This window comes from Cydia pomonella, chromosome 17 (assembly GCF_033807575.1).
Source record: "Cydia pomonella isolate Wapato2018A chromosome 17, ilCydPomo1, whole genome shotgun sequence".
Lineage (NCBI taxonomy): Eukaryota > Metazoa > Arthropoda > Insecta > Lepidoptera > Tortricidae > Cydia > Cydia pomonella.
In genome coordinates, this window is record NC_084719.1 from 11,892,928 (window position 1) to 11,920,895 (window position 27,968).

At 41.0% G+C, this 27,968-nt stretch overlaps 1 protein-coding gene across 1 annotated transcript; it reads right to left on the reverse strand.

The window, feature by feature from the left end:
• Positions 1–408: 408 nt before the first annotated feature.
• On the reverse strand, positions 409–27,943 carry LOC133527190 (aldehyde dehydrogenase, mitochondrial). Its single transcript, XM_061864087.1, has 11 exons — positions 27,747–27,943; positions 25,590–25,738; positions 19,291–19,387; positions 17,547–17,715; positions 11,637–11,785; positions 10,495–10,597; positions 9,622–9,798; positions 4,870–4,988; positions 4,381–4,545; positions 3,316–3,450; positions 409–1,174 (listed from the first exon to the last, which is right to left on the reverse strand). The coding sequence occupies exons 1-11, from the start codon at positions 27,843–27,845 to the stop codon at positions 1,004–1,006; spliced, it is 1,533 nt and encodes a 510-aa protein (XP_061720071.1). The 5' UTR covers positions 27,846–27,943; the 3' UTR covers positions 409–1,003.
• Positions 27,944–27,968: the final 25 nt, after the last annotated feature.

Sequence of the window (27,968 nt, forward strand, 5' to 3'; positions counted from 1 at the left end):
TGCTACAAAGTATTTGACGGTGACTGTACACCCGCCAGTCTGACTCTCACGAACAACCACACCGTATGCGACGAACTATCCACAAGTCCGTGTCCCACATGTCCCAACGACAAACACGCCTAATCAAACCTAATAGAGATACTTATGAATCGCCTTTCTTTCGAGTTCTAGTCTCCAATCAGACAGCAGCGTTCGGAAAGATATTGTACTAATCTGAATGCGTACATGATGACAGTGATGACCCATATGTGGAGCATACACGTGTGATTGAAGTAATAAGCTTAGACTTACGAGGAAATTAAAGCACTTTGCGTGTGGACTGTTGATGTGTTAACTATGCGCGTAAACGTTCATCGATTAAATGAAAAACGTTGCCTTCCTTGGGTTAGTCGGTAATCAAAAAGAGTCTTCTTTAAGTTTTTCTTTATTAAAATAGTTGAATACATACGTATATCATATTATCATATACTTAATATATTGCAAGGAAGTTACAACTTAACAAATTCACTGCGGTATGAGGTCGAAACTCGAAAGACCCCATGCATGCTTAATTACACTGATTGCCACAGCGAAAATTGTTAACTGTATAATACGTATGTACACGACAACGGAAATGACACCTTTTACGCAAATGCATTGATTCAGCCTCATAATAACTAAGATACGGAAGACAGGGATTTTATCACATTTTGTATGTAGAGAGAAGTAGAATTACAATGTGCCAAAGAAAACATATACAAACGGCATAATATGAACGGTCAATAACGTGGTCTACCCAAAATGGTGTTTCAAAGTTTGTGCTATTTGGCAAACAGATCACTGTTATTTTATACACACCAATAATAAATCTAAATTTAATACTACAATTCGCGCACGAAATCAGAATTCTCGGGCTGCGGATGCACCAGGCAAGACGGACAAGCATTCTACGATTCCTCAGCCTTCATGCGCAAACTGTAGCCTCGTTGTTTACGTTCATCGGCACTCGTGTTTATCGGGAAGCCTACGAGTTCTTGGCGGTGAGCTTGACGAGCACGGACTTGTTCTCGACGTAGTTGCGGACGCCGTAGGGCCCGTTCTCGCGGCCCAGGCCGGACTGCTTGAAGCCGCCGAACGGCACCTGGTTGCAGAACACGTTGTAGTCGTTCACCCACACCGTGCCGGCGCGGAGGCTCTGCAAACAACGTATTTGTTTTTAAAGGCTTATAGTTAGTGTCATCCGCGATAACCGATTTATTAAATCTAACCTTTAATAACATTACATTACGAGTCGTCGTTGTGAATTATACGTCTCAATGAGGGGAAAAAGGGTAAAGACCGATTGGTGAGGCCGGGGCAATTATCAGTAAATACTACATGTTTCTAGATTTGTCGACCATTTACGTGTCAAAATAAACATATTTAGTACTAGGAATTAAAGATCAAACTTAAATTAAAGAAAAAAATTACAGTGTAGTCTTAAAATGAATTACCAAAACGCAACTATTTTCAATATATCTTTTGTTACACCTTGTTGTTGTTTGTGTTGTTTTGTGTTTGGTAATGTTTTTTCGTGTACATTAAGAATCTGAAGTTACTTCTTCTATCTTGTAGTATTAATTTATTTCCTAATTGGGATTTTCCCCTTAGGTCGCATGGTCCGACTGGCTAGTCCGATCAATCGGAATACGAATATATTTTTTTCCCGCTGGCTCGATTGATCGGAGTATAAGGACTTCTCTAATTCTCGTAGTCCTACTATCGGAGTAACGGGATTTTAAAAGTTCGTCTAGTTCGATCGACCGAACCACGAGGTCGTGTTTTCTTCCTGTTGGATCGATTGATCGGACATAACTGTAGACTTGATATTATTGCTAAGTCCGGCTAATGACACGTAAACGTTATCTCATCTTAACTCACTACTAGACACTGGCAATTGGTAAGTTTTCTATATTTTCTCTGATAAATATGTAAGATTTTAAATTAAAATAAAATTTGGGTTAGGAATATACCTACAGGGTGGAATTAGATTTTGGGTCAGTAAGGGTAGCTACCAGATCCCGTGCTGCTAGGTAAAAATGGCCTTAAGAGACCATCCCTCGATTTCAAATTGATGAAAATTGGCGGTAACAGATTTCCGGTAAAACATACAGGGTGCGAGAAAAAGGTCATTTTGTTGTTGTTTTTGATGCCAATCGACTCCATTCCTACCCAGGATCACGTCGAAAGTAAGAAAACACTTTTGTTACCAGAAAAGTGTTAAAAACCAGATGTTGGTAGAGTACAAAATTAACCAAAAAATATCGGTCGGACTAACAGGAAAAATAAAAGTTGTGTGATCGGATTAAGAGGATTTTTCAAGGTCTCGTGGTTCGATCGATCGAACTAGACGAACTTTTAAAATCCCGTTACTCCGATAGTAGGACTACGAGAATTAGAGAAGTCCTTATATTCCGATCAATCGAGCCAGCGGGAAAAAAATATATTCGTATTCCGATTGATCGGACTAGTCAGTCGGACCATGCGACCTAAGGGTATTTTTCTCGTCAACATGATAAATAAATATTAGTCTCAGCAACTGATAAGTATCGATGTCGATATTATCGACTTTCCCATTCCCAGGATACTTGTTTACGCGATCGCCGGCGCCATGCTGTAACGGTCCGCCGCAGCCAGCATTGTACATCTGACTGCAGCGCTGGACGCACGTCGCTCGTGCGAGCGTTAACGGCCGCGCCTTGTTTTGCGATGTTGAATATAATACTCGTATAGGGAACAAGTGCTGTGCCCCTAAGTTTTCGAATATACTCAAGTGCATCTGTTTTTCCCGCTTTGGGGTCTACCCTGCGGGCTAATTCAACGTCCACGCCTGCCCTTCTCTCGCTGCCCGGCGCTAACGCCAGGTTGCCACTACGCCAGGACAGTAACGCCCAGCTACACACCGATCCAAGTGCCACCACCACAGTAGGACAACGACCCACGTGATTTAAGCCCAATAAACCACTGCTGTACAGTTTGTAGCCAAAGCCTTATTGCTCGCCTCTGCCCTAGACACCTAACGCTACAATCTTAAGATACAAAATGTTAGTAAAGGACTGTAATTCATATGAGACAACAGCATGGCGACAGCTAGCCGAGTGGACAAACTCATATTGTCAGTTGAAAAAGGCAAGAAATTGAAAATAGAAAATATAATATTATATATATTAGAAATTAGAAAATAGGGCCCTCCGAGAACCCTATTTTTTTTAAAGTTTGTCGCCTTTTTTTTACTGACGGAAATGGCTTGCCAGACTGTATTATGGGTAAATTGTGAAATAAAAAATCATATCATACCTGTATAACATAATTAGCGCGGTCGAGGTCCTTGGTGTAGACGGCGGCGGCGAGCCCGTACTCCGTGTTGTTGGCGCGTTCTATGACTTCGTCCACGTCCGAGAAGCGCAGCACTTGCTGGACGGGCCCGAAGATCTACAAACACATGTTAACGTCAACTAGTGGCCATTTTTGATTCCGTTCCGAATTGATGAAACCATTTTCATTGCTCTTGGATGATTAACCATAGTCAAACTCTAATTCGGTTTCTTGTATTAGAGTTTGACTGTACGTCGTACCATATGATGTAGTATGAATTAAAGAGCACATGACCCTGATCCGAGAAAATACATTGGTACACTCGCTGATGGGCGGTTTGCAATACCGGATTGAAATTAATAGCACTATGTATAGTGCTGGGTTATAACCCAGATAGTCGTTTTTTTGCAAATTTAAACTAAGCCGTATTACGGACCAAAATAGGTGTAGGAGACTAAATAAAATGGTCCGAAAGAGAGCATCAACCTAAAACTGTGTCTTACGTACACAATTTCCCATATTGACTTATTGCACAAAGTAAATAGCGGCGCCGCGCGCCGGAGCAGAGAGTCCGCTCAGTACAAAGTGCCATTTTCGCCGCACACGCACACAGACGTTACATTTACAGGCGTTCTCGGGCACTCTCGGGCAGAGCTTAGGCGGGCTGTTGCTCACTGGACGTCCCCGCCGCTACGCAGGTACCTACTGTCATGTACATCAAAATGCAGTCTCTAAGGAATGTAAACATGATAAGATGTATGTATAAACGAATCGATGTATGTATGTCTGTAAACTTATATAACCTACTCCTTTTTAAAATTCGAAATTAATACAGAAGCAACCCTAGTGAGTCGGGCAAGTTTAGGTATGTATTTTCAAGAACGGCGAGAACGGACCTTCTGTTTATTTTTTATTTTGTGCTTATTGTCACATCGACATATTGTCGAATGACTTCGCTATTCCCGTAACCAAAACGTAATGTGATTCTGTAGTTTTTACTTTTCTTGTGGTCAGGTGGTCACACTATTGCTTTGATCGGGGATATACCTCAGTCCTAGCGATGTCCATGTGGTCCTGCACGCCGCTGAAGACGGTGGGCTGCACGAAGTAGCCCACGTGGCCGGCGCGGGCGCCGCCGGTCTCCAGCTTGGCTCCCTGCTGCTTGCCCTTCTCGATCAGGCTCAGGATCTTGTTCTGCTGCTCACCGTCGATCTTACAACAAAAATACTGGTATAATAACGCGCTTAGTTTAATGTAAGCAGGTAACATTGAGAAACAAGTGGAACCTATTTAGAAAAGATGACCCCACGTGCGATAAATGCCTTTAAATGGACGCTTTCCAACAACCGTGCGTACGGCAGCCGCCATTTTTTATATGGAAAACTTGCGGCCTCGCGGCAAAAATGTCACTCAAATCCCTTTGCTCCCGGCGCGTTTCTCCGCCAGCTCCACGAACTGGCCGTAGATCTTGTCTAGTTACCAGCCACCCTTATTACTTGGACATTAGAGTTCACTGTCAATCATATAAGTGAGTACCTGCGGTCCGTGGTCGGTCTCGTGGTGGAAGGGGTCGCCGACCTTGCGCCTGGCGGCGCGCTTCGCCGCCTGCTCCACGAATTGGTCGTAGATCTTGTCTTCCACGAACGTGCGGGAACCTGAGGATAGTTTAAGTATGCTTCTTAAAAATATAGGAATAGGAACGGCGTGAAACGCCTTTGACTTTGAAAATAGATTCTGGATGAAAAACATAGGTGGGAAGTATGAGGCATTCGACACAAGGTGTTGAGGCTTTATAATTTCTATTCCACCAGCTCGATCATTTGAAAACAATTTATCAACATATCCAGATGGATATACTATTTTATGAAAAAGTAGGACAACAGATTAGGTTTTCCCAACATGTAGGTCTCTCTCAAAGAACATCAGAAGCTCATCGTTAACGGAGACGACCTAAAAACAGATAGTCTTCAGTATCCTCGGAGGAGAGCTAACGTCGAGCAGTCAATAGACGTCTCAGCTAAAATCGCTGTTAAAATCGTCACCGGCGGTGCAGCACTGGCCCATGTTGTAGAACAGCGCGTGGTGCGCCTGCTCCACGGCGGCGCTGACGTCGGCGTCCGCGAAGATGATGTTGGGCGACTTGCCGCCCAGCTCGAGCTTGTGCTCCATCGTGTACCAGTGACTCACCGGCGGTGCAGCACTGGCCCATGTTGTAGAACAGCGCGTGGTGCGCCTGCTCCACGGCGGCGCTGACGTCGGCGTCCGCGAAGATGATGTTGGGCGACTTGCCGCCCAGCTCGAGCTTGTGCTCCATCGTGTACCAGTGACTCACCGGCGGTGCAGCACTGGCCCATGTTGTAGAACAGCGCGTGGTGCGCCTGCTCCACGGCGGCGCTGACGTCGGCGTCCGCGAAGATGATGTTGGGCGACTTGCCGCCCAGCTCGAGCTTGTGCTCCATCGTGTACCAGTGACTCACCGGCGGTGCAGCACTGGCCCATGTTGTAGAACAGCGCGTGGTGCGCCTGCTCCACGGCGGCGCTGACGTCGGCGTCCGCGAAGATGATGTTGGGCGACTTGCCGCCCAGCTCGAGCTTGTGCTCCATCGTGTACCAGTGACTCACCGGCGGTGCAGCACTGGCCCATGTTGTAGAACAGCGCGTGGTGCGCCTGCTCCACGGCGGCGCTGACGTCGGCGTCCGCGAAGATGATGTTGGGCGACTTGCCGCCCAGCTCGAGCTTGTGCTCCATCGTGTACCAGTGACTCACCGGCGGTGCAGCACTGGCCCATGTTGTAGAACAGCGCGTGGTGCGCCTGCTCCACGGCGGCGCTGACGTCGGCGTCCGCGAAGATGATGTTGGGCGACTTGCCGCCCAGCTCGAGCTTGTGCTCCATCGTGTACCAGTGACTCACCGGCGGTGCAGCACTGGCCCATGTTGTAGAACAGCGCGTGGTGCGCCTGCTCCACGGCGGCGCTGACGTCGGCGTCCGCGAAGATGATGTTGGGCGACTTGCCGCCCAGCTCGAGCTTGTGCTCCATCGTGTACCAGTGACTCACCGGCGGTGCAGCACTGGCCCATGTTGTAGAACAGCGCGTGGTGCGCCTGCTCCACGGCGGCGCTGACGTCGGCGTCCGCGAAGATGATGTTGGGCGACTTGCCGCCCAGCTCGAGCTTGTGCTCCATCGTGTACCAGTGACTCACCGGCGGTGCAGCACTGGCCCATGTTGTAGAACAGCGCGTGGTGCGCCTGCTCCACGGCGGCGCTGACGTCGGCGTCCGCGAAGATGATGTTGGGCGACTTGCCGCCCAGCTCGAGCTTGTGCTCCATCGTGTACCAGTGACTCACCGGCGGTGCAGCACTGGCCCATGTTGTAGAACAGCGCGTGGTGCGCCTGCTCCACGGCGGCGCTGACGTCGGCGTCCGCGAAGATGATGTTGGGCGACTTGCCGCCCAGCTCGAGCTTGTGCTCCATCGTGTACCAGTGACTCACCGGCGGTGCAGCACTGGCCCATGTTGTAGAACAGCGCGTGGTGCGATCATCGGTCTCTGATACGTACCTATTTTGGAAAATGTAACCGATTTGATATAATTAATATTCGTGTTGTCATCTCTTAACGTTCCTCAAAGTGTTTAGCGTCGTAAATACGTTAAATGTTATAACGTGTGTGTGAATAAACCCCAAATTGGGGTCCAACGTTCGGGCTGCTATTTTGGGTGGAGGATCCACCGCAGCCACACATACCACCAACGCTACTCTCGCCAGTAGAAGGGCCAGCACTACATCAAGCCCCGGGCAGCCAAGTACAGTCGTCCACAATTGCGGCGCCCGCGTACACCACCGACGGCACAACCCAGGCGAGAGTACCTAACCGCAAAATGGATAGGATCTTTGTGTGAATTTATTAAAAAAACCTGCGACCCATATTTTTTGTTAAGTGGCCCGCATATTTCGGATCAGTGTTTTTTTTATTTTATTTTAAATTAAATGTTGTTTATTTTGCACGAATCTAGTTTATTCATTTTTCTCTTTTAGTTAATAAACTAGACAGTAACCGTGACACTGGCGCCCTCTAACGTGGTTAAATTCACACAAAGATCCTATCCATTTTGCGGTTAGGTACTCTCGCCTGGGTTGTGCCGTCGGTGGTGTACGCGGGCGCCGCAATTGTGGACGACTGTACTTGGCTGCCCGGGGCTTGATGTAGTGCTGGCCCTTCTACTGGCGAGAGTAGCGTTGGTGGTATGTGTGGCTGCGGTGGATCCTCCACCCAAAATAGCAGCCCGAACGTTGGACCCCAATTTGGGGTTTATTCACACACACGTTATAACATTTAACGTATTTACGACGCTAAACACTTTGAGGAACGTTAAGAGATGACAACACGAATATTAATTATATCAAATCGGTTACATTTTCCAAAATAGGTACGTATCAGAGACCGATGATCCGTGTGACGTGTGTTCTATCTCGAGTGCAGTTCGGGAATCGTGGGAGCGATCCGCTAATGCAACTCCCGATAAGTATATTCGACAAACAAAAGAACTCGTTACCGTGAGCGCTAAAATGTTGCTTACGAAATCTTTCGAAGAGCGCTAAAACGGCGCCGACGAATACTTGTTGCAATTTTATGTTTAAAATTGAAAACATTAGTTTGTAAAATTAGTTTTAAGTGGTATTTTCATTTATTTATGTAGTTTATTTAAATAATAGTACTTTCATGTAACGTATAACGTTACATGCTCCACGGCGGCGCTGACGTCGGCGTTCGCGAAGATGATGTTGGGCGACTTGCCGCCCAGCTCGAGCTTGTGCTACATCGTGTACCAGTGACTCACCGGCGGTGCAGCACTGGCCCATGTTGTAGAACAGCGCGTGGTGCGCCTGCTCCACGGCGGCGCTGACGTCGGCGTCCGCGAAGATGATGTTGGGCGACTTGCCGCCCAGCTCGAGCTTGTGCTCCATCGTGTACCAGTGACTCACCGGCGGTGCAGCACTGGCCCATGTTGTAGAACAGCGCGTGGTGCGACTGCTCCACGGCGGCGCTGACGTCGGCGTCCGCGAAGATGATGTTGGGCGACTTGCCGCCCAGCTCGAGCTTGTGCTCCATCGTGTACCAGTGACTCACCGGCGGTGCAGCACTGGCCCATGTTGTAGAACAGCGCGTGGTGCGCCTGCTCCACGGCGGCGCTGACGTCGGCGTCCGCGAAGATGATGTTGGGCGACTTGCCGCCCAGCTCGAGCTTGTGCTCCATCGTGTACCAGTGACTCACCGGCGGTGCAGCACTGGCCCATGTTGTAGAACAGCGCGTGGTGCGCCTGCTCCACGGCGGCGCTGACGTCGGCGTCCGCGAAGATGATGTTGGGCGACTTGCCGCCCAGCTCGAGCTTGTGCTCCATCGTGTACCAGTGACTCACCGGCGGTGCAGCACTGGCCCATGTTGTAGAACAGCGCGTGGTGCGCCTGCTCCACGGCGGCGCTGACGTCGGCGTCCGCGAAGATGATGTTGGGCGACTTGCCGCCCAGCTAGAGCTTGTGCTCCATCGTGTACCAGTGACTCACCGGCGGTGCAGCACTGGCCCATGTTGTAGAACAGCGCGTGGTGCGCCTGCTCCACGGCGGCGCTGACGTCGGCGTCCGCGAAGATGATGTTGGGCGACTTGCCGCCCAGCTCGAGCTTGTGCTCCATCGTGTACCAGTGACTCACCGGCGGTGCAGCACTGGCCCATGTTGTAGAACAGCGCGTGGTGCGCCTGCTCCACGGCGGCGCTGACGTCGGCGTCCGCGAAGATGATGTTGGGCGACTTGCCGCCCAGCTCGAGCTTGTGCTCCATCGTGTACCAGTGACTCACCGGCGGTGCAGCACTGGCCCATGTTGTAGAACAGCGCGTGGTGCGCCTGCTCCACGGCGGCGCTGACGTCGGCGTCCGCGAAGATGATGTTGGGCGACTTGCCGCCCAGCTCGAGCTTGTGCTCCATCGTGTACCAGTGACTCACCGGCGGTGCAGCACTGGCCCATGTTGTAGAACAGCGCGTGGTGCGCCTGCTCCACGGCGGCGCTGACGTCGGCGTCCGCGAAGATGATGTTGGGCGACTTGCCGCCCAGCTCGAGCTTGTGCTCCATCGTGTACCAGTGACTCACCGGCGGTGCAGCACTGGCCCATGTTGTAGAACAGCGCGTGGTGCGCCTGCTCCACGGCGGCGCTGACGTCGGCGTCCGCGAAGATGATGTTGGGCGACTTGCCGCCCAGCTCGAGCTTGTGCTCCATCGTGTACCAGTGACTCACCGGCGGTGCAGCACTGGCCCATGTTGTAGAACAGCGCGTGGTGCGCCTGCTCCACGGCGGCGCTGACGTCGGCGTCCGCGAAGATGATGTTGGGCGACTTGCCGCCCAGCTCGAGGGTGATGCGCTTCATGGAGTCCGCCGCGCCGCGCTGGATCAGCTTGCCCACCTCCGTCGACCCTGTGAGTATACAAAATATTAACCCCCTTATTCATAAACGTGTACTAAAGTTACGATGCCGCTAATAATCGCTTGTCCCTTTCCATCATACTAATACGTCGGAAAGGGACAAACGATGATTAGCGGCATCGTAACATTAGTACACGTTTACGAATAAGGGGGTAAGAGCCACATAAAATTGTTAAATGGGAAGGGTAGTGTGTGACCTATTTTATGAAAGGTTTAGGTAAAGAAAATTATTTTTTTGTAACAAGGAACTACTTAGACAAAGGCGTCATCGATTAATAACGTAGAAAGATAGACGGAAAACATGCATACCCCAGACAAATGCACGAACTCGTGGAATAGCTGCGTATAATACTGATGAAAGAAGTAGCCAATTAACATTCACTGCCAACATTAGTCCTACACTCGTAGCCAAACCCACCGTTTACCCGCTTTGTAAGGGAAAGCGACCACGAACAGAGAACTCGCCGAACGGGTTCCGGGCACTCAATGTGTTAATGTAGTAAAACCAACTATACTACAGCTAACTAAAGAAGTATACACAGTTGCAAATCATACATATGTATGTATGCCATACAATGAATTCATATTTAGAATACGTGTACGATTATCTACCACATTTTGCTAAATAGTAACTCAATGACATGAAGCTACAATACGTGACTATGTTTAGTATTCGAAACAGCTAACCAGTGAAGGCGACTTTGTCGATCTTTGGGTGCGCGACGATAGCAGCACCGACGTCGCCAAAGCCCGGCAGCACGTTCACCACGCCAGCGGGGAAACCGGCTTCCTGCATAAACGATTATTATTCATCAATCCTTTCAAAATGTTCAACTAAAACGCGACTTGAAGAATTGAAAAAACAAATAAAACCGCTGAAAAAGTGGCTTTTTGGGGTTCCGTACCTCGAAAGGAAAAACCGGAACCTTTAGAGGATCACTTTGTTGTCCGTCCGTCCGTCTGTCTGTTTGTCAAACAAGACCCTTTTTCTTAGGAACGCGTGGAGGTATCAAGCTGGAATTTATATCAAATACTCAGGTTTACTGTCCCTTGGAGCTGTGAAAAAATTAAACTTCTAAACCAACGCAATCAAAAGATACAGCCGTTTATGCCGCAAATTTTCGACACTCGCAAGGGAATCAAAACCTACAGGGTACTTCTCGTGAACTCAGAATCTTGAAATTTGGTACGAAGCAACGTCTTATAGCACTGATAAAGGAAAAAATGCGTAACCCGTAATTTTTTTATGACATCATATAATAAAAATATTTTTAATAATTGATATGACTCGATTGTCGTGATGGGTGAACTTTTACTTATATACCTACAGGTTTGTATGGAACCCTCGGTGCGCGAGTCCGACTCGCACTTGACCATTTTTTTATGATACAGGAGGCATACGAGCAGACAAATCAACTGATGGTAAGCGATTACTGTCGGCCATGGACACCCGCAACATCAGAGGGGTTGTGCGCAGCCGGCCTTTGAGATGGGAGTAAGCTCTTTTCTTGAAGGTTTGAAGGTCGTATCGCTCCGGAAACACCGCAAGCGACAGTTCATTCCACAGGTTAGCTGATTATAGTGACAGCACCTTACCTAGTTTAGCGATGTACTTATTTAACGCCGTCAACGTCACTTCAGTGGGGTTTCATGTAAAGCGCCATCAGCGGGTTTTATTCAACTGGCTTTACTTCAGAAATGAGATTATTGTGCCGGTACCTTAACTAGTTGGTATTATTACCTATATTCGATGTACCTATAGCACGAGCGAGGTGCTTATGCGGAGCCTTGTTTGCATATCAAAGTGCATGGGATCATAATAAAAGTACCTTGACGAGTTGTGCGATATACAGCGCCGTCAGCGGGGTTTGTTCGGCGGGCTTGAGCACGAGCGAGCAGCCGGCCGCCAGCGCGGGGCCGAGCTTCCACGCCGCCATCAGGAGGGGGAAGTTCCACGGGATGATCTGACCGCATACTCCTGATGGTCACAAATCACAACAGACTTATTATTTCGGTTCCGTGAAATTATTCAAAATTATTTTTCACTACAGAAACCAGTTTGCTTAAAGTATAATTAAAAGCCCTCTTGATTGTTCGAAAACTAATGAGAAAGTTGTATTTTATCCACATGTGGGGCAAAGTAATAAGATGCCAATTTTAAGTTGTATCCTTATGTTAGCTGGTAGAATTGACGTTTAAGTGGTGATTCTGAATGATATTTTTTTTATTACATTCATTTGGGTTTGATTTGGTTAGTTTTTTTGGTATTTCGCAGCCCTTGGAGTGATAGGCCGTCGACTCCCGCGTGATTATGTCATTTAAATTTCAAATTTTATTAATTGAAATAAACCGAAATTCCAATAACTCAAAAACGACATATGCCATTGAAGAGATAGTATTTTCCTCGCGTTGGTGTGGTGATTTTTTTTTGTTTTACTCGGAGGCAAAGTTTGTTTAACCCTAGTGCCTTGAACCCTCACAACGCTCAAGATTCCACTTCTAGAAACAATTCAAATCAATACTTAATTTTGGAATCTTTCGCTTGCTCGGGTATCAATATTAGCACGAGCGGTTAAACAACAACTTTGCCCCCATGTGAAACAAATAACTATTACGACGACATAGCCCAAACCAAAGGAAGTTAAGATACTTTAAGTTATGCTTTAGTTTCACTAGTACCTAACTAAAGATAGACTAGTATAAGAGGTTTTTATCAGTGTTTTATATATAATGTTATTAGTTATCATTAGGTTCAACCTCGCTCATTGTATGTTAACATATGCTAAATCTATATGTATAACCAAAGATACATTGATTAAGATGCGTAAAATTTAAGACAATTTCGTGTTTTGAATTTGACAGAGACACAAGATGGCGCTGTACAGATCCATACATTTTGCGGTAACTCTAATTCTCAAAAGTTGACGTTTGACGATTCAGTGTACGCAAAACATATGGCGCAGTACAGCGGGGCACGTTTTTTAGGGTTCCGTAGCCAAATGGCAAAAAACGGAACCCTTATAGATTCGTCATGTCCGTCTGTCTGTCCGATTATGTCACAGCCACTTTTTTCCGAAACTTATAAGAACTATGCTGTTCAAACTTGGTAAGTGGATGTATTCTATGAACCGCATTAAGATTTTCACACAAAAATAGAAAAAAAAACAATAAATTTTGGGGGTTCCCCATACTTAGAACTGACACTTAAAATTTTTTTTTCATCAAACCCATACGTGTGGTTTCTAATATCATTTTTTTCTAAACTGAATAGTTTGCGCGAGACACTTCCAAAGTGGTAAAATGTGTGCCCCCCCCCCCCCTGTAACTTCTAAAATACGAGAATGATAAAATTAAAAAAAATACATGATGCAAACTTCCACCGAAAATAGGTTTGAACGAGATCTAGTAAGTAGTTTTTTTTTAATACGTCATACTTCCACCTTACATAAAATATACCATTTATCATGTCTAATTCCGTCACTGTCTTAACTATGGCCCGCTTGAGGGAGTTAAGATCTGTGTGGGGTTTAGCACAGGCTTTCTCCTCAATATATATATATAGTCCTCCTCATCGTTTTCGATGACGGCGACCCCAAATAAACACATTATGGACGTTGTCTAGCATGAGCCCTAATGTGGCTGGCCAGGCCGAACTTGCTCTTAAATATCTATTGCACGCGTGACAATAAAGTTGGCCAGCTGCGTTGAACGTATACACGTAGGAGGGCTTAGGTCTCTCTTTCCGTAACCAACCTCCGTAACCGTTTCCGTTTCAATAACCTGCTATATGGCATAATCCAGGGGGTTAAGGTCCGGGCTGGAGGACGGCCAGTCTTCGTGGGGAATAAAGTCAAATGTGCAGGAGCTGAGTCCTGTTCAAAGATCCATGGCTGGTTTTGAAATAGGGTGTGGCTTAAGGGCTTCACTATTGATTCGAGAACGGTTTCCAGTTTCCGGTTTTCACACCTTTTTCACAGAAATGAATCTGTGTTAGCCCTGAGTATGACACACCCAAAATCATGTTTGGCGGGTGCCCACATTTGTGCAACGCAATAGGGTTGTTTCCATCTACAAATCTTAGGGCATAATTGTATCCCAATAAATTCTTTTGTATTATAAGAACATGTTAAACTACTTTTAGGGGACCTGTAATGACCATATTTTTGTAAATATTGAATTTAAAATATCTTTTGGCACACGTCACGTGACCAAACTCGAAACGTCATTGAAGATTCTGATGACGTCACAACTCTCGGATTGACACTGTTGACAGTTAGGCGATTAACAACAAATGACAAATATCAGTTGACAGTTCGTATCTTCTACGTGTGTATGTAGTTATGTGTCAAACCATAAACTGTGACGTCACACAATTTTCAAAGAGCGTTTTGGGCGCGAAAGCATCTGTCAAAATATATTTTGTTAATTTAACATATTTAAAGCCGTTTTTAGTATAAAAGCTGACTTTTAAGGCAACTTTTGGTTAATATAGAAAGTAATACAAGAGTTTCAAAAAATTGGAATACGATTCTCTTTTAGGCCCCAATTCATTATAGATACGACGAGATAAGCGTTATGTGTGGTATATAATTATAGCTCACAAATCCACCACATTATGTCATTTTTTATTTTTTCGGTAGCATTTGTTTTAACGGAAATAAAGAGGTTGCAAATCGAGTAACAGAACTTCAGAACAGATATCATTTGATATTTACCAGTCGCTTTTCGGTGAAGGAAAACATCGCGAGGAAACTGGACTAATCCCAACAAGGCTTAGTTTTACCCTCTGGGTTGGAAGGTCAGATGTCAGTGGCTTTCGTAAAAACTAGTGCCTACGCCAAATCTTGGGATTAGTTGTCAAAGCGGACCCCAGGCTCCATTGAGCCGTGGCAATATACTGGGACAACGCTAGGAAGAAAGAAAGAAATCGAGTAACAGAACTTAGTAACAAACTAGGTATATAATAGTTATGATGTAAATGTCCATATCATGTTGGAGTCATATATTAGCCAACTAATTATTCAAGATCAATACACTTCGCTCCCTTAGGTATTCTCCTAAGTACCTACAATCTCGGGCAAAATTGAGTTTTATTAAAGTGAACTAGTTTCTAGGTCATATTTTCTATGAATTGGTCATATTTGTAGACTCCAATTACAGTTACACTTTTCCTGGTTTTTCGCGGACCAGAATATCGATGATTTTTGTAACTTGATTTAGACGTTGCTATCATTTTCAATCCAAAAACACATAAAATCACAATTCAGAACATGCGGCAGCGTTGTTTTCTATCAAGTACCTCAAGCACCAGGGCGGCTACCGGGAAAATCGAAATTCGTCAATTTCGGGCATTTTTCTCTGTCACTCTAATTACGTCTTAGTGAGAGTAAAAGAGAAAGATCCCCGCAATTTGCGAATTTAGGTTTTCGCGGTAGGCCCCCAGGTCCTGTCAAGTTTCAGCAGTGTTGCTAGGTGAGCGGAAGAGAATTATCGTACTTGAGTGTCAATATTATTGTACCGTTGAAAAAAATATCGTACGCCAATCAAAAAGGCAGCCCCTAAAAATGTCTAGCAAAATAAGCTTAAATTTCCAATTAATAATAAAAAAAAAAGACAATTTTCGTCTAAATTGCGCAAAAAATCTGTTTATGTTTGTGTATTTTTGGGATAGACTCAAACGGTATACAGGAAATTGAGACATTTTAAACTTTAAACTTACACCAAGGAGCCGAACACCCAAAAGATACTAATTTTACCTTATTTCTGAGAGAAAGTGTCATATTTTGCTTCAAATTACTAGACTTTTAAGGTGGCATCATCCAAGGGCTGAAATTATAGTACTTTAGTGTACGATAATGCTCTTTGGAACATTACGTCATACCGGGGCCCAAATTATCGTACATGTACGACAATTATCGTACGCCTGGTCACACTGAGTGTCAGTGTCGACAGTCAGCTAAAAACGCGTCAAACATCGCAATGTCGCGCCGATGGCCGTCCGAGGCATGGAGTGGCAACGCCGCAATGTATTTGTACACGACATTTGTCACACACACATGAGTAAAATTTATAAAAATATAACGTTGATTATTGCATGATTTCTGTATGAAACAAAGTTTTTCTATTAATTTAGCGCAAATGAATATTCGAAAGTAGATAGATGCGCAACTATTTATGTAATAATATTGTGTAATTAATTAATTAATAGCGATTGTTTTTTGTATGAAAATCGAACCACCTTAAATAATTCTATTGCAAGTGGAATTCAAAAACTTAAAAATCACCAATAAATAAGTTACATATACACGATTAGCGTTACTTAGCCACATGTATAGTAATCTAGGTATATCTTGCTCAACGGATACCATTTATTAAAATAACATAACAATAACCTAAAAGTATAAGTAAAATATAAAATAAAAAACACGCATACATAAATTGGAATTAAAAACACTTCCTTTCTTTGGACTTTACGAGATAGTGTAATGCAAAGCAAATAAATACAAAGTAAATTACGAGTAAATACCCTATACCTAATAAAAACTACCTTGTAGGCAGAAGCTACAGAATTATAATTCCGGACCTGAGTCGATATTAACCAAAAAAAAGGCGATTATATCATTAATAAGTTTTTGCTTGTAAATAAAATATAGTAGCGTGTTAGCGCCCTACTTCTTACTTGTGAAAGTGTGTTTCAGGAAAATGGACAAATAAGTTATCAATTTCCATGCCGCATTAGCGTGCCAGACCTTTACTGACCTATCGCACGAGATTGCAAAACAGTTAATATATTAAATTATTATCTAGTATTATTGCAAACTCATGCTGATACAAATATCGCGTAAAGGCGGAGCCAGAGCGGTTGCGTGTACGTTAACCGCCGACGTAAGCGGGACTACACGTCCTCGCACAAACATGCAGAGGGCCAACCGCCAACATCGTTATCTAGCTGCCTCCAATTTGTAAGAGCAATAGAACAGGTAATTGGCGGTAGACCCTCGGCACCCATGACACGCTGGGTTATGCGCACGTCTCCGAGGTACACGCTGCTGTACACGGAACGGAATGGAGCAGTCATTCACATTGGCGTACAAATCGTACAATCCTCTAAGATAACTATTCAACAATAGTTCATTTTGAAATACCTTTAGGTATGCTTCTTATCTCTTCAGTTGGATAAACACACATTACATAATTACATTATGTGTTCAGGCCAAACAAAAAAAGATAGGTAGGTAGGTACGGTATCTGCGACATACCTATCGAAGTTTAACTTCTAAATATTTGATTAAGCATTTAGTTTTGAGGAAAAAAGGACACAAGAGACTTGTACAATGCAGAAATCACAGTTATGGATTACAATAGAACTTAAGGTCATACTTTGAACATTAATCATTATAATAAGGTATTTTTGTATCAAAAGGTCATTCAAATTAATAGATACTCAATAAAATTGTTCCACAATATTCTATCGTAGTAAACCACAAGATAAGCGTAGATAAACATAAAACTGCATAATAAAATAAAACTTACAAATCGTAGTTGTACCGTACCCTTGTTTGACCGCATTTTGGTTTACGAGAAAATTGATAAACCTATGTTATCATCCTGAATTACTGTTGCATTCACGTTGGCCGTGACGTCGTGAGAATGGGCCAGTGTTTCTTATCGGCCAAGTTGAGTAATAGCGAAGGTTTTTAATGGTCACCTTGCAAAAGTAACTGATAACTTGCACTCACCGACAGGTTCGGGGCGGGTGTACGCGAAGTAGTTTCCATCGGCGGGCAGAGTGTACCCGTGGTTTTTGTCGGCCCAGCCGGCGTAGTATCGTAGGCTCTTGACGACCGCCGCTACGTCGTGAAAGTAGCTCGCTTGGTACGGTTTGCCGTTGTCGAGCGTTTCCAAACTCTGCGGGATGGGAATACGAGTCAGTTTTCTGCGTCTGTAATGCCTCGCGCACAAAAAGTATCAGAGTGTACTCGGAGCGTGCGTTTTAAAGCCTTCGAGTTAAGGCTTGGACTTTGGGCGTCTACTCGCCAAGAGTCGCCGCGAGTACTTAGCTGGAACAATATCATACAGCGCAGAAGTTATTTATTTATTAATTAATAATAATGTCAATTTTATGCCTTTTATACCTAATTACCTACTTTTTAACTTTTATATACCTACCGAAGCATATTTCATATATCATTCATTTGAGAAATGTGAAGATGTAAATGAACCGCGCAGTCTATACGTTTTACAAATGAAGTCTTGCCAATCTACCTGTACTGACTAGTAGGCTAGACCGGTCCGACCAGTGCCTGGGTGATTCTCAATTGCTCATTAATTTTGCGTTTCTAATGCTGAGCTCCAATAAAATAAAAAAAAACAGAAGAAATAGTTGTGATCTCCCAATCATTATGTAATTTGGTATAGAGTACCAACAGTAAATTATATCTTTCAATATCGCATTTATCAGGGAAATATGGAAGATCGGAGGGTTCTGTGTTAGAATCGCCCTGCCCGGTTATTATTAAAACGAACCCTCTACATGTATAACAACATTTCACAACAAGTTTTGCCTAGGAAAATATAATTTAATGCCATTAATATAGCCAATACAGGTAAACCTTGCGTATCTTCGACTGGCTTACATTCTTTGATAGATAAATAAAATATTAGATAATAGTTTATTCATCAATCATCACACAAGGTAATATATTATTGATATATACCTACATCATACCTATGTACTTCTCTGTTGTCATAATGAATGTGGAGAACGAAAATAAAAATCAAAAATTTATTCTGCAAGTAGGCCTCAAGCGCTCTTTTACAAGTCAATACTACATTTACTAATCGTAAGATCATATAGTGACATGAAAATACATAACAACATTTATAAATACAACAGCCAATACCTGGGTAAACATTACATCATAAATAAATAAATATTATAGGACATTATTACACAAATTGACTAAGTCCCACAGTAAGCTCAATAAGGCTTGTGTTGAGGGTACTTAGACAACGATATATATATATAATATATAAATATTTATAAATACTTAAATACATAGAAAACACCCATGACTCAGGAACAAATATCCATGCTCATCACTCGAATAAATGCCCTAACCAGGATTTGAACCCGGGACCATTCAACGCTTCGTAGGCAAGGTCACTACCCACTAGGCCAAACCGGTCGTCAAATAATATCGTATCATAATTTATAATAATATATGTGTGTGTCTTAAGCATTTGCAATAACATTTACGAATTGTCAGTAAACAGTTTCCTGGATGGATGATTGTATCTATGAGTTAGGTACGCTACCTACGCAACGGCCAATCAATCCGGTAATCCCAAGAGCAAAGACCCCTTAGCATGAGTTGCGTTGTCGCGCGCGACTTCCATACTTCCATACTGGTTTATGCTAAGCGGTCAGAAACAGGGGTAGCTTCAGTAATGGTACAGGTACCTTGCTATAAATAGACTTACAGCGAGGTAAGTGGCGTCGCGCTCCACCAAACTAGCGAGTTTGTTAATCAGCAACCCGCGCTGGGAGGCGTCCATTCTCCGCCATGTTGACCCGAGCCTGTTAAGATTTATATATGTGTTAATTAAATAGCAATTAGATAGACGTTACCAGAAAAATATTAGTGTAGTAGTACACAGCAAAATTGGGGGGAGGCCTAGGCCCTCGGCTAATACTGCAGGCTTTGACGACGACGACGAATTACAGTATATAAACGAAACACTAATCATTATCTATCATTAATGGGGCAAATAAAATTATAAAATTAATTAGTAGGTTATAGTTATATAAATTAATAAAATTTCCAATTATCAAAATGAATATTAATCGAATAAAAAAACAAGTGTGGTGATATACACGCATCAGCTTTCAACTGCTAGTGTATCAAACAATAAGATAAGATAAGATAATCATTTAACAATATAATAATAAATGTCAAGGGGGTCATAAAATAAGTGCGGTGATATACACGCATCAGCTTTCAACTGCTAGTGTATCAAACAATAAGATAAGATAATCATTTCAATTCAATTCAATATACTTTATTCATGTAGGCCTAGCAACAAGCACTTATGAATAGTAAGACAGTATTACATATAATTATCTTAATCTAATTATCAGAGCAATTTATTGATGTTGTAAATATTATTCCATATATAATACTAATGAATATAATTCATAGATCAAATTGAATACTAAAACTTTCACAAAATACAGTCATACAAAAAAAAAATGTATAAAAAATACTAGTCTAGATTGTTTCTAGAATAAATTCTAAATGTCAAACAAATATAATAAAAACAACAAAGGAAATACATGCATTGGAATATCCATTTCATCATCATTATTCAAATATAATAAATAATTAATCATTTCGAATCACAATTAATCCCACGTTGTTTTATCATTCATGTAGTCTTGTGTGGTATAATAAGCTTTAGAAATAAGTTTACGCTTTACATGATTCTTAAATTTATTAATTGGTAACTCAGTAATATGGTTTGGAAGTTTATTATAAAATCTCACACAATTACACATGAATGATTTTTTAATTTTATGGAGCCGAGTGAAGGGCACGGCGAGCTTATGTTTATTTCTAGTATTAATATTATGAATGTCACAATTTTTCTTAAAATCGGCAATATTTTTATGCACATACAGAATATTCTCATAAATGTATTGACAGTGCACTGTCATGATGTCAATTTCCTTAAATTTATCTCTCAGTGAGTCTCTATGGTTCATTTTATATATTGCTCGAATAGCCCTCTTCTGCAGAACAAAAATGGTATTTATCTCTGAAGCACCACCCCACAGTAAAATACCATATGACATAATGCTATGGAAGTAACTAAAATATACTAATCGAGCTGTTTTGACATCAGTTAACTGACGGATTTTGCTTACTGCAAAAGCTGCAGAACTCAGTCTATTCGAAAGAGTAGCAATATGGGGACCCCACTGGAGTTTAGAATCTAAAGTTATACCAAGAAAAACTGTACTATCAACTAATTCCAATTCCTCATCCTTCACAATGACACTTGTTTGTACATGCCTTACATTACTAGTGACAAACTTAATACATTTAGTCTTATTCTCATTTAACAATAAATTATTAACATTGAACCAATTTACTACTTTAGAAATAGCATCGTTTACATCATTGTAAGCTTGTTGCTGTCGTTTGACTTTGAAAATAAGTGAAGTGTCGTCTGCAAACAATACTATATCATGGTGGGTCTTTACAAGGAATGGCAAGTCATTTATGTAGATAAGGAACAGGAAAGGTCCCAATATTGACCCCTGTGGTACACCCATAGAGACCAATGACCCCGGTGATCGCTGTCCATTCACATCGACCCTTTGTATTCTACCATTTAAGTAGGACTTAAGTAAATCCAGTGCCGCTCCTCTAACTCCATAATAGTGTAGTTTCCTGATTAATGTTTCATGACAAACGCAGTCGAAGGCCTTAGACAAATCACAGAAGATACCTATAGCATCTCGTGACTCCTCCCAGGCATCGAAGATATGCTTAATTAGCTCGACACCAGCATCGGTTGTCGAGCGACCCCGTGTAAAACCAAACTGCTTATTATGCATTAAATTATTGACGTTAAAATGTCGTACTAATTGAGAAAGAATTATTTTTTCAAAAATCTTACTGAACGTTGGTAGCACAGATATCGGTCTAAAGTTAGTGGGGTCAGAGTTGCTACCCGATTTAAATAAAGGAGTTATTTTACTATGTTTCATTAAATCAGGAAACTCGCCGCAATCAACACTGTTGTTAAATATAATTACTAAGTCAGGCGCTATAATTTCTACTAAGGATTTGACAGCATGGACAGAGACTCCCCAGAGGTCATTCGTTTTTTTGACATTAACCGAATTAAACGCCTTTACTACATCGGAGGTACAAACACGTTCAAAATGAAAATCTCCACAACACTCTGGAGCGTTATCTTTTAATAGAGTAACAGCAGATGAGGGTGATGAATTTAAATCCTTAGTTGTGAAAACTGGTACGTCAGTGAAAAAAATTTCAAATTCTGTAGCTACTTCTAAATTGGAATCTATAATTTTGTTATCAATATTTAGTTTAAAATCATTCACTCTGTGTTTCGAGCGACCAGTCTCCACATTGATTACTTTCCAGGTTGCTTTAATAATGTTGGTACTATTTTTTATTCTTTGACTTAGATAATTTCGCTTAGCTATATGACAATCTATTTTAAACTTTTTCGAATATTGCTTGACATGTTCTTTAAATTCATCACTCGTGTTAAACCGCCGTTCCTCATACAAGGCATACAGTGCACGTCTTCGTTGATGTAAGTCCGCAGTAGCCCACTCACTAAAAACTGATGCACCACTAACTACGACCGATTTTGAAGTAAATATCGCATTATAATGATCCATAAAAGTGTGAAAGAATGAATTATACATACTATTTGGACCCATATCGGAAGACAAAAAGGGTAGCGCCTGAACTAGACTTTGCTTCATTCTTTCTACGCGGTCCGAGGTTACTGGTACAAAAGTTATTTGTTTTCTCAAAGTATTTTTCCTTAATGTCTCAAATACCATTAATTGACCTAAGTGGTCTGATTCTAAATTACTGATAACTTTTTTAGTAATAGGAACAATATCAGTGAAAATATTATCTATACAGGTTGCACTAGTAGCAGTCACTCTAGTAGGCTCCATAAACATGTGGTTGAGATTACCAGATTTGAATAGATTCAACAATCTACAAGACATTGTTGAATTTTCCAAAATATTTACATTAAAGTCGCCGCATATAAATAATTTCTTACTAGAAGATGATATTTTAAGTAGCACAGAATCCATTACACTTTCAAATATTTCAAAATTACTTAATGGCGGCCTATACACACAGACAACAATAAATTGCTCCAATTCTACTGCACTTAGTTCTATAGTCCGTTCAACAGACATGGATACAATATCCTTACGTTCCTTAAATTTTAACTGATTATTTAATATAATTAACGACCCACCATGTATGGAACTAATTCTGGTGAACGAACTTCCCACCTGATGATTATTAAATTGAGGCATTAATTCATTATTTGTTAACCAATGTTCAGTAATACATAAAATATCAACATAAAAATCGTTCATAAAAAGTTCAATCTGTAAATCTTTTCCTCTAATACATTGAATGTTTTGATGCACCAGGTGGATATACTTTCCATGTTTACAGTATTTTTCATTATATTTATTTAAAACTAAATTGCCAGAGACAGAATCTTTTGTCTTAACAGCTAGTTTAAATCATTGGTTATGACTGGAACCAATTCCAAGCTCACACTGGGCTGCTCAATAGGAGCAGAGTTGTCTGCCAAATTCTTGGCAGAAATGTCAAGTAAATAGGATAGCGATAAAGCTATTTGTCTCTTGTAATAATTTGAAAGGTAACACTTACCTTTAGTCAAAAACACCATAGGCATATGGTATTTACTAACAAATTTGTTAGTGTCAATTATGATAAACTTACTACTATATGTACAAAGATTATATAGAGATATATTCAACTTATGTCTAATGTTATTTTCTGCCTCTGACATTTGCTCACAATAGGGGAATGTGAAAATAATAATTTCATGCACTGCAAGTGAATTTAACTGTTCAAAGTATTTAAGTAAATTATTTTTGTTCACATTTCCCCTATTACCCATAAGAATTAGCAGTGTTGTCTTAGAATTAATATTACTGTCATTTAAAATTTGTTTTAAGATATTTTCAAAGCTACTGTGAGGCAGACAATTGCTGATTGTACTAAGTCCCTTTAGGTGATAGTTTAAAAATGAGCTCATATTGCTCCCAATTTCATCACAATACATAATAATATTAGGTTTAGGTGTGCTTTGTTGTGGAGTGTGGAAGGAGCTATTATCATTTATTTGCTGTTGTGGTAAACTGTCACACAGGCTTGGATCGAGTACACTGGTCAACAAATGTCCAGTCGCTTGCTTACATGCACATGACTGGGCATTGGTCAGCGACTCAAACCGCTCTGAATTGTGCTTAATCTGGGATATTAAATCATCCATGGCTAAAGAATATTCATTAATCACCTTTTTCGAACTCTCATTTATTGTTTCTAGGGATTGTATAGAATCCTCCAAACTCTGAACTTTTGATTTTAAAATCTGTGTGTCAGTTTCATACTGTAGTTTACTATGTTCTAATTGAACAGAATACAAGTCTAACTTATCCACTAAATTAACATTAATTTTACAAAATCTCAATTTCTTAAAAAACAATTTATTCATTTTTGATAATCTCTGGTTTTTTTTAATCATTCTATTTAATTTAATATATTTTTTGAGTTTGTTTCCGCTGCAATTTACTAGTCTTGGTGTGGTGGATTCATTGATTAAATCTATACTAACAACAGGGTTTTCAATTGGAGCGGCAACCAACTGTGAGTCGGGCCGGACCAGTTCCTCGAATAAGTTTTGAGTGTGTGCCGCTGCAGCAATATTTTGGGCCTCCTGTAGCTCGTAGATTTGCTCGTGGGCGTCGTGCAGTGCTCTCTCTAATGAGTTGATGTCTGTCAAGGCCTGTTCATATGCTGCACTACACTCAGTAAACTTGTCAACCGTCTCCTGGAGCCGGGCCCGCTCTGAATTTACATCATTGTAAACATTTTCTAAAGAACATAGTTCCTTCTTTAACTTCTCTATACTATTAAGTGATAATAATAGTTCCTTTTCACTATCCTCTCTTTCACTAAGCAGTTGAGCACACAATTCCTTGGATTTTTTTAATTCCAGCAAGGTAATTTGGAGTTTGTCAGCCTCCTGCTGGCGAACCGCTGCAGCTGCTCTGCGAGTTAGCATTATAAATGTATTTTATAGTAGGATAGACCCAAAACAAACCAGGGAATTGCTTACTCAAGCTAAGCGATATTACGAGCGTACTTACATGAAATAGTGACGTTTCACTATGCCTACACTGTGTTCTGACTCTGTACAATGATTTACTACGCTGTAATACAAACAAAATTGGTAATAAATAGCGATAAAAACATAGAAAATATACCGAGACGAACACAAATTTAAATTTATAACCTACAACGGCTACAAATTTAAGATATTACAAGACACTTGTAAACGTCACTAAAGCACTTCACTTATTATGTATACATTAAAATTAACACTAAAACTATTTAATTCACATCAAAATGGCTTAATATTACATGAAATATAATTAAATATAGAATAATTAAAAGGGACCTAGCAAAATCAGCTGCTGATTCTTTGACAGCCAGGGTTGCCATCCTTTAACAATATAATAATAAATGTCAAGGGGGGTCATAAAACAAGTGCGGTGATATACACGCATCAGCTTTCAAATGCTAGTGTATCAAACAATAAGATAAGATAAGATAATCATTTAACAATATAATAATAAATGTCAAGGGGGGTCATAAAACAAGTGCGGTGATATACACGCATCAGCTTTCAACTGCTAGTGTATCAAACAATAAGATAAGATAATTATTTACAATATAATAATAAATGTCAAGGGGGTATGCTTAATATAATAATTTTGTATCTGATAACTTGAGCCTGCCGCAATTTCGTTATCTGGGTCTTAATAAGCAATGACAGGCCATGCTAGGATAAGCCAAGTGATTCTGCCCCCAGCGAGTGGGTTTTGTTCAATATTTGATGTGTCCATTGTTTGTCCAGTAGCCCCTCTAGTGCTAAGAATCACTCGGACTCACTTGAAAGCCTCATTGGCAGCCTGAACTGCCTGCTCCACATCAGCCTGGCCCGCCTGCTGGATGTCCGCAATAACCTTGCCATTGGCCGGGTTTACCGTCTGGAATGTCTTCCCCTCTGATGACTTCACCCATTCATTGTTGATGAAGAGCTGAAATAACATAACTTATATACATGTATCAGGATTGTAAAAAATATACCATTCCTACTGTTTGCATATTGTACCTACGCTACTTACATAGTCTTACCCACTCAAATCGAATTCTGAAACTGTAATAATATATTGTACACAATAATATGTTATGTATGCTTATATATAATTAATTTAATTTAATTCTCATTTAAGTGAAGTTTTATATATCTTCTTTTGTGAAATAAAGTTCTTAAACCTAAAAAAAGTATACACAATTTTGTTAAGTATTGAGATATACACCGTGTTTTTTTTTATTTTCGTTAATTTCAAGGGTGCATTCCTGACTTTCTCAAAGACACCGGTATTCTAATGAACTCCATTTTGGAGATAATCAATAATTTATTTTTATCTCATAAGGCCCCTATGTCTATGAGCGTGTACACATGCCTTAGGGCCTGTTTACATACTGATTCGTGTTTAGTACGAGTTAATACATTTGCTACTAAACGTCTACTCCTAGCCTACTCCTAGTGAATAATGTTCTCTAATCTAGTACTAGTAAATAAGTAGTTAAAGTTATGTTAAACACACCATAGTATTACGATGTTGTAAATCTTAACGGAGGAGCGGTGTCTCTTGACACAGGTATTTTTATACTTACAAAAATCAGGTTCTGCTACTGAATAAATCATTTTTTATTTTTGACGTGATAACGTCTTATAAATTGATGAACACCGGTAGCATGCACGTAAAAGTGTCACGTTGTGGACAGATCTCTATGGTAACGTTACGGCCACGTTGTAGACAGATCTCCATGGTAACTTCTTCTTTGTATTATACAAAATAATGATAATTCAGTGATAATAATTCAATTCATAAATAAAAGTATGCAATTTTCATCAATGTTTCTTATGACGTTATCATTATCACGCAAAATTATCTTCCGTAAACCGACTTTACAGACAACATTTTTTTTTTTTAAACGTAATTACTATCTCGGACGATCAATGTTTGAAATGTCATTGATATGTCATAGTTTTCAATTGTTTGGTTGAGTTAAATGTAATGCCCGTGTTACAACAACGCTATCTGCAACATTTAATTACTTTTTTATAAATAAAAACAAACAAAAAAAATTAATTATCCATGCCATTTAGTTTCCTTAAACATACTTACTCATGCCCCAAAGTTAACGGATTTTAATAATAATCGGACAGACAGACGGATATGACGAATCTATAAGGGTTCCGTTTTTTGCCATTTGGCTACGGAACCCTAATAAAAACACGGTGTATATGACCCACCGTATGGTGCAAAACATATTTTTTTATAAAATGCATTAATGTAAGTGAAGCTTGAAGGATAACTGGCATTAAGTCTCTAAATGAATACAAGGGTCATACACAGATTCAAAGTAAAATTTGTCACTCCAGTGTCACAGTTACCAGTTTAATATATGTTTATTAAGTTATAATAATTTTATCACAAAGGTTAATAGAAACAAAGTATACCTACTTTTAGGAATATTTCCACAAGAGTATAAAACCTAAAGTAGTAGTAGGATTCAAGTCACAGAAACCAATTAATATGGTTTTAAAAATACAAAATAGGTAGTAGGAGCATACCCTAGCACAAGTGATAATAATTATTTAACTGTTCTTTAATAAATTTTATAAAAAATTCTATTTGAAAAATTCATAGTATTCAAATTTACAAGTAAGCATTACTGCAACAAGTTTCTACAAACCAATGACTATTTGAAATGTTAACATTGCAATTATTGCAAATATAAATCTAATTAAATAACATTTAGATAAGATAAGACAACAAGTTAATATTTGCCAAATGTAAACATTACATACTTTAGTGTAGTACCCTAAGCTGAGCTTCGAATTATGGCTTGGCAAAAACGAAATAACCTTGAAACATTTAGTTTGTTATTCGAAAAGCGGAATGTGATGCGAGTTCGTAACATATGATAATAATACCCATTACCTGATTACCGTATTAGTAAATATGAACTTACTCCGGTGTAGAGAATTTCGGGGTTGATTTGAGGTGCCGGCGCTGCTGCTGTGGCAAATTTCGCTTTTTGCGTTACAACTTTACTAATATTTCGCAACATGATATTTTCTTTCAAATTACAAGCACACAAAACCGAAGAAGCCCGAAGCCGGCCGGCGACTGACCTGACTTATTTTGTCACTGAACTGAATGTGAATGGTTGGTCAATGCGAATTGACCATAG

What these genes read in the sequence shown, in the direction of transcription:
- LOC133527190 (XM_061864087.1), bottom strand. Translation starts at nt 27,845, where the DNA reads ATGTTGCGAAATATTAGTAAAGTTGTAACGCAAAAAGCGAAATTTGCC. An exon ending in GGGCCAGTGCTGCACCGCCG is followed by an intron (nt 4,989 to 9,621) that starts GTGAGTCACTGG and finishes AACTATCCTCAG; the next exon opens with GTTCCCGCACGTTCGTGGAA. An exon ending in GCGCTAATTATGTTATACAG is followed by an intron (nt 1,175 to 3,315) that starts GTATGATATGAT and finishes CGTTGTTTGCAG; the next exon opens with AGCCTCCGCGCCGGCACGGT.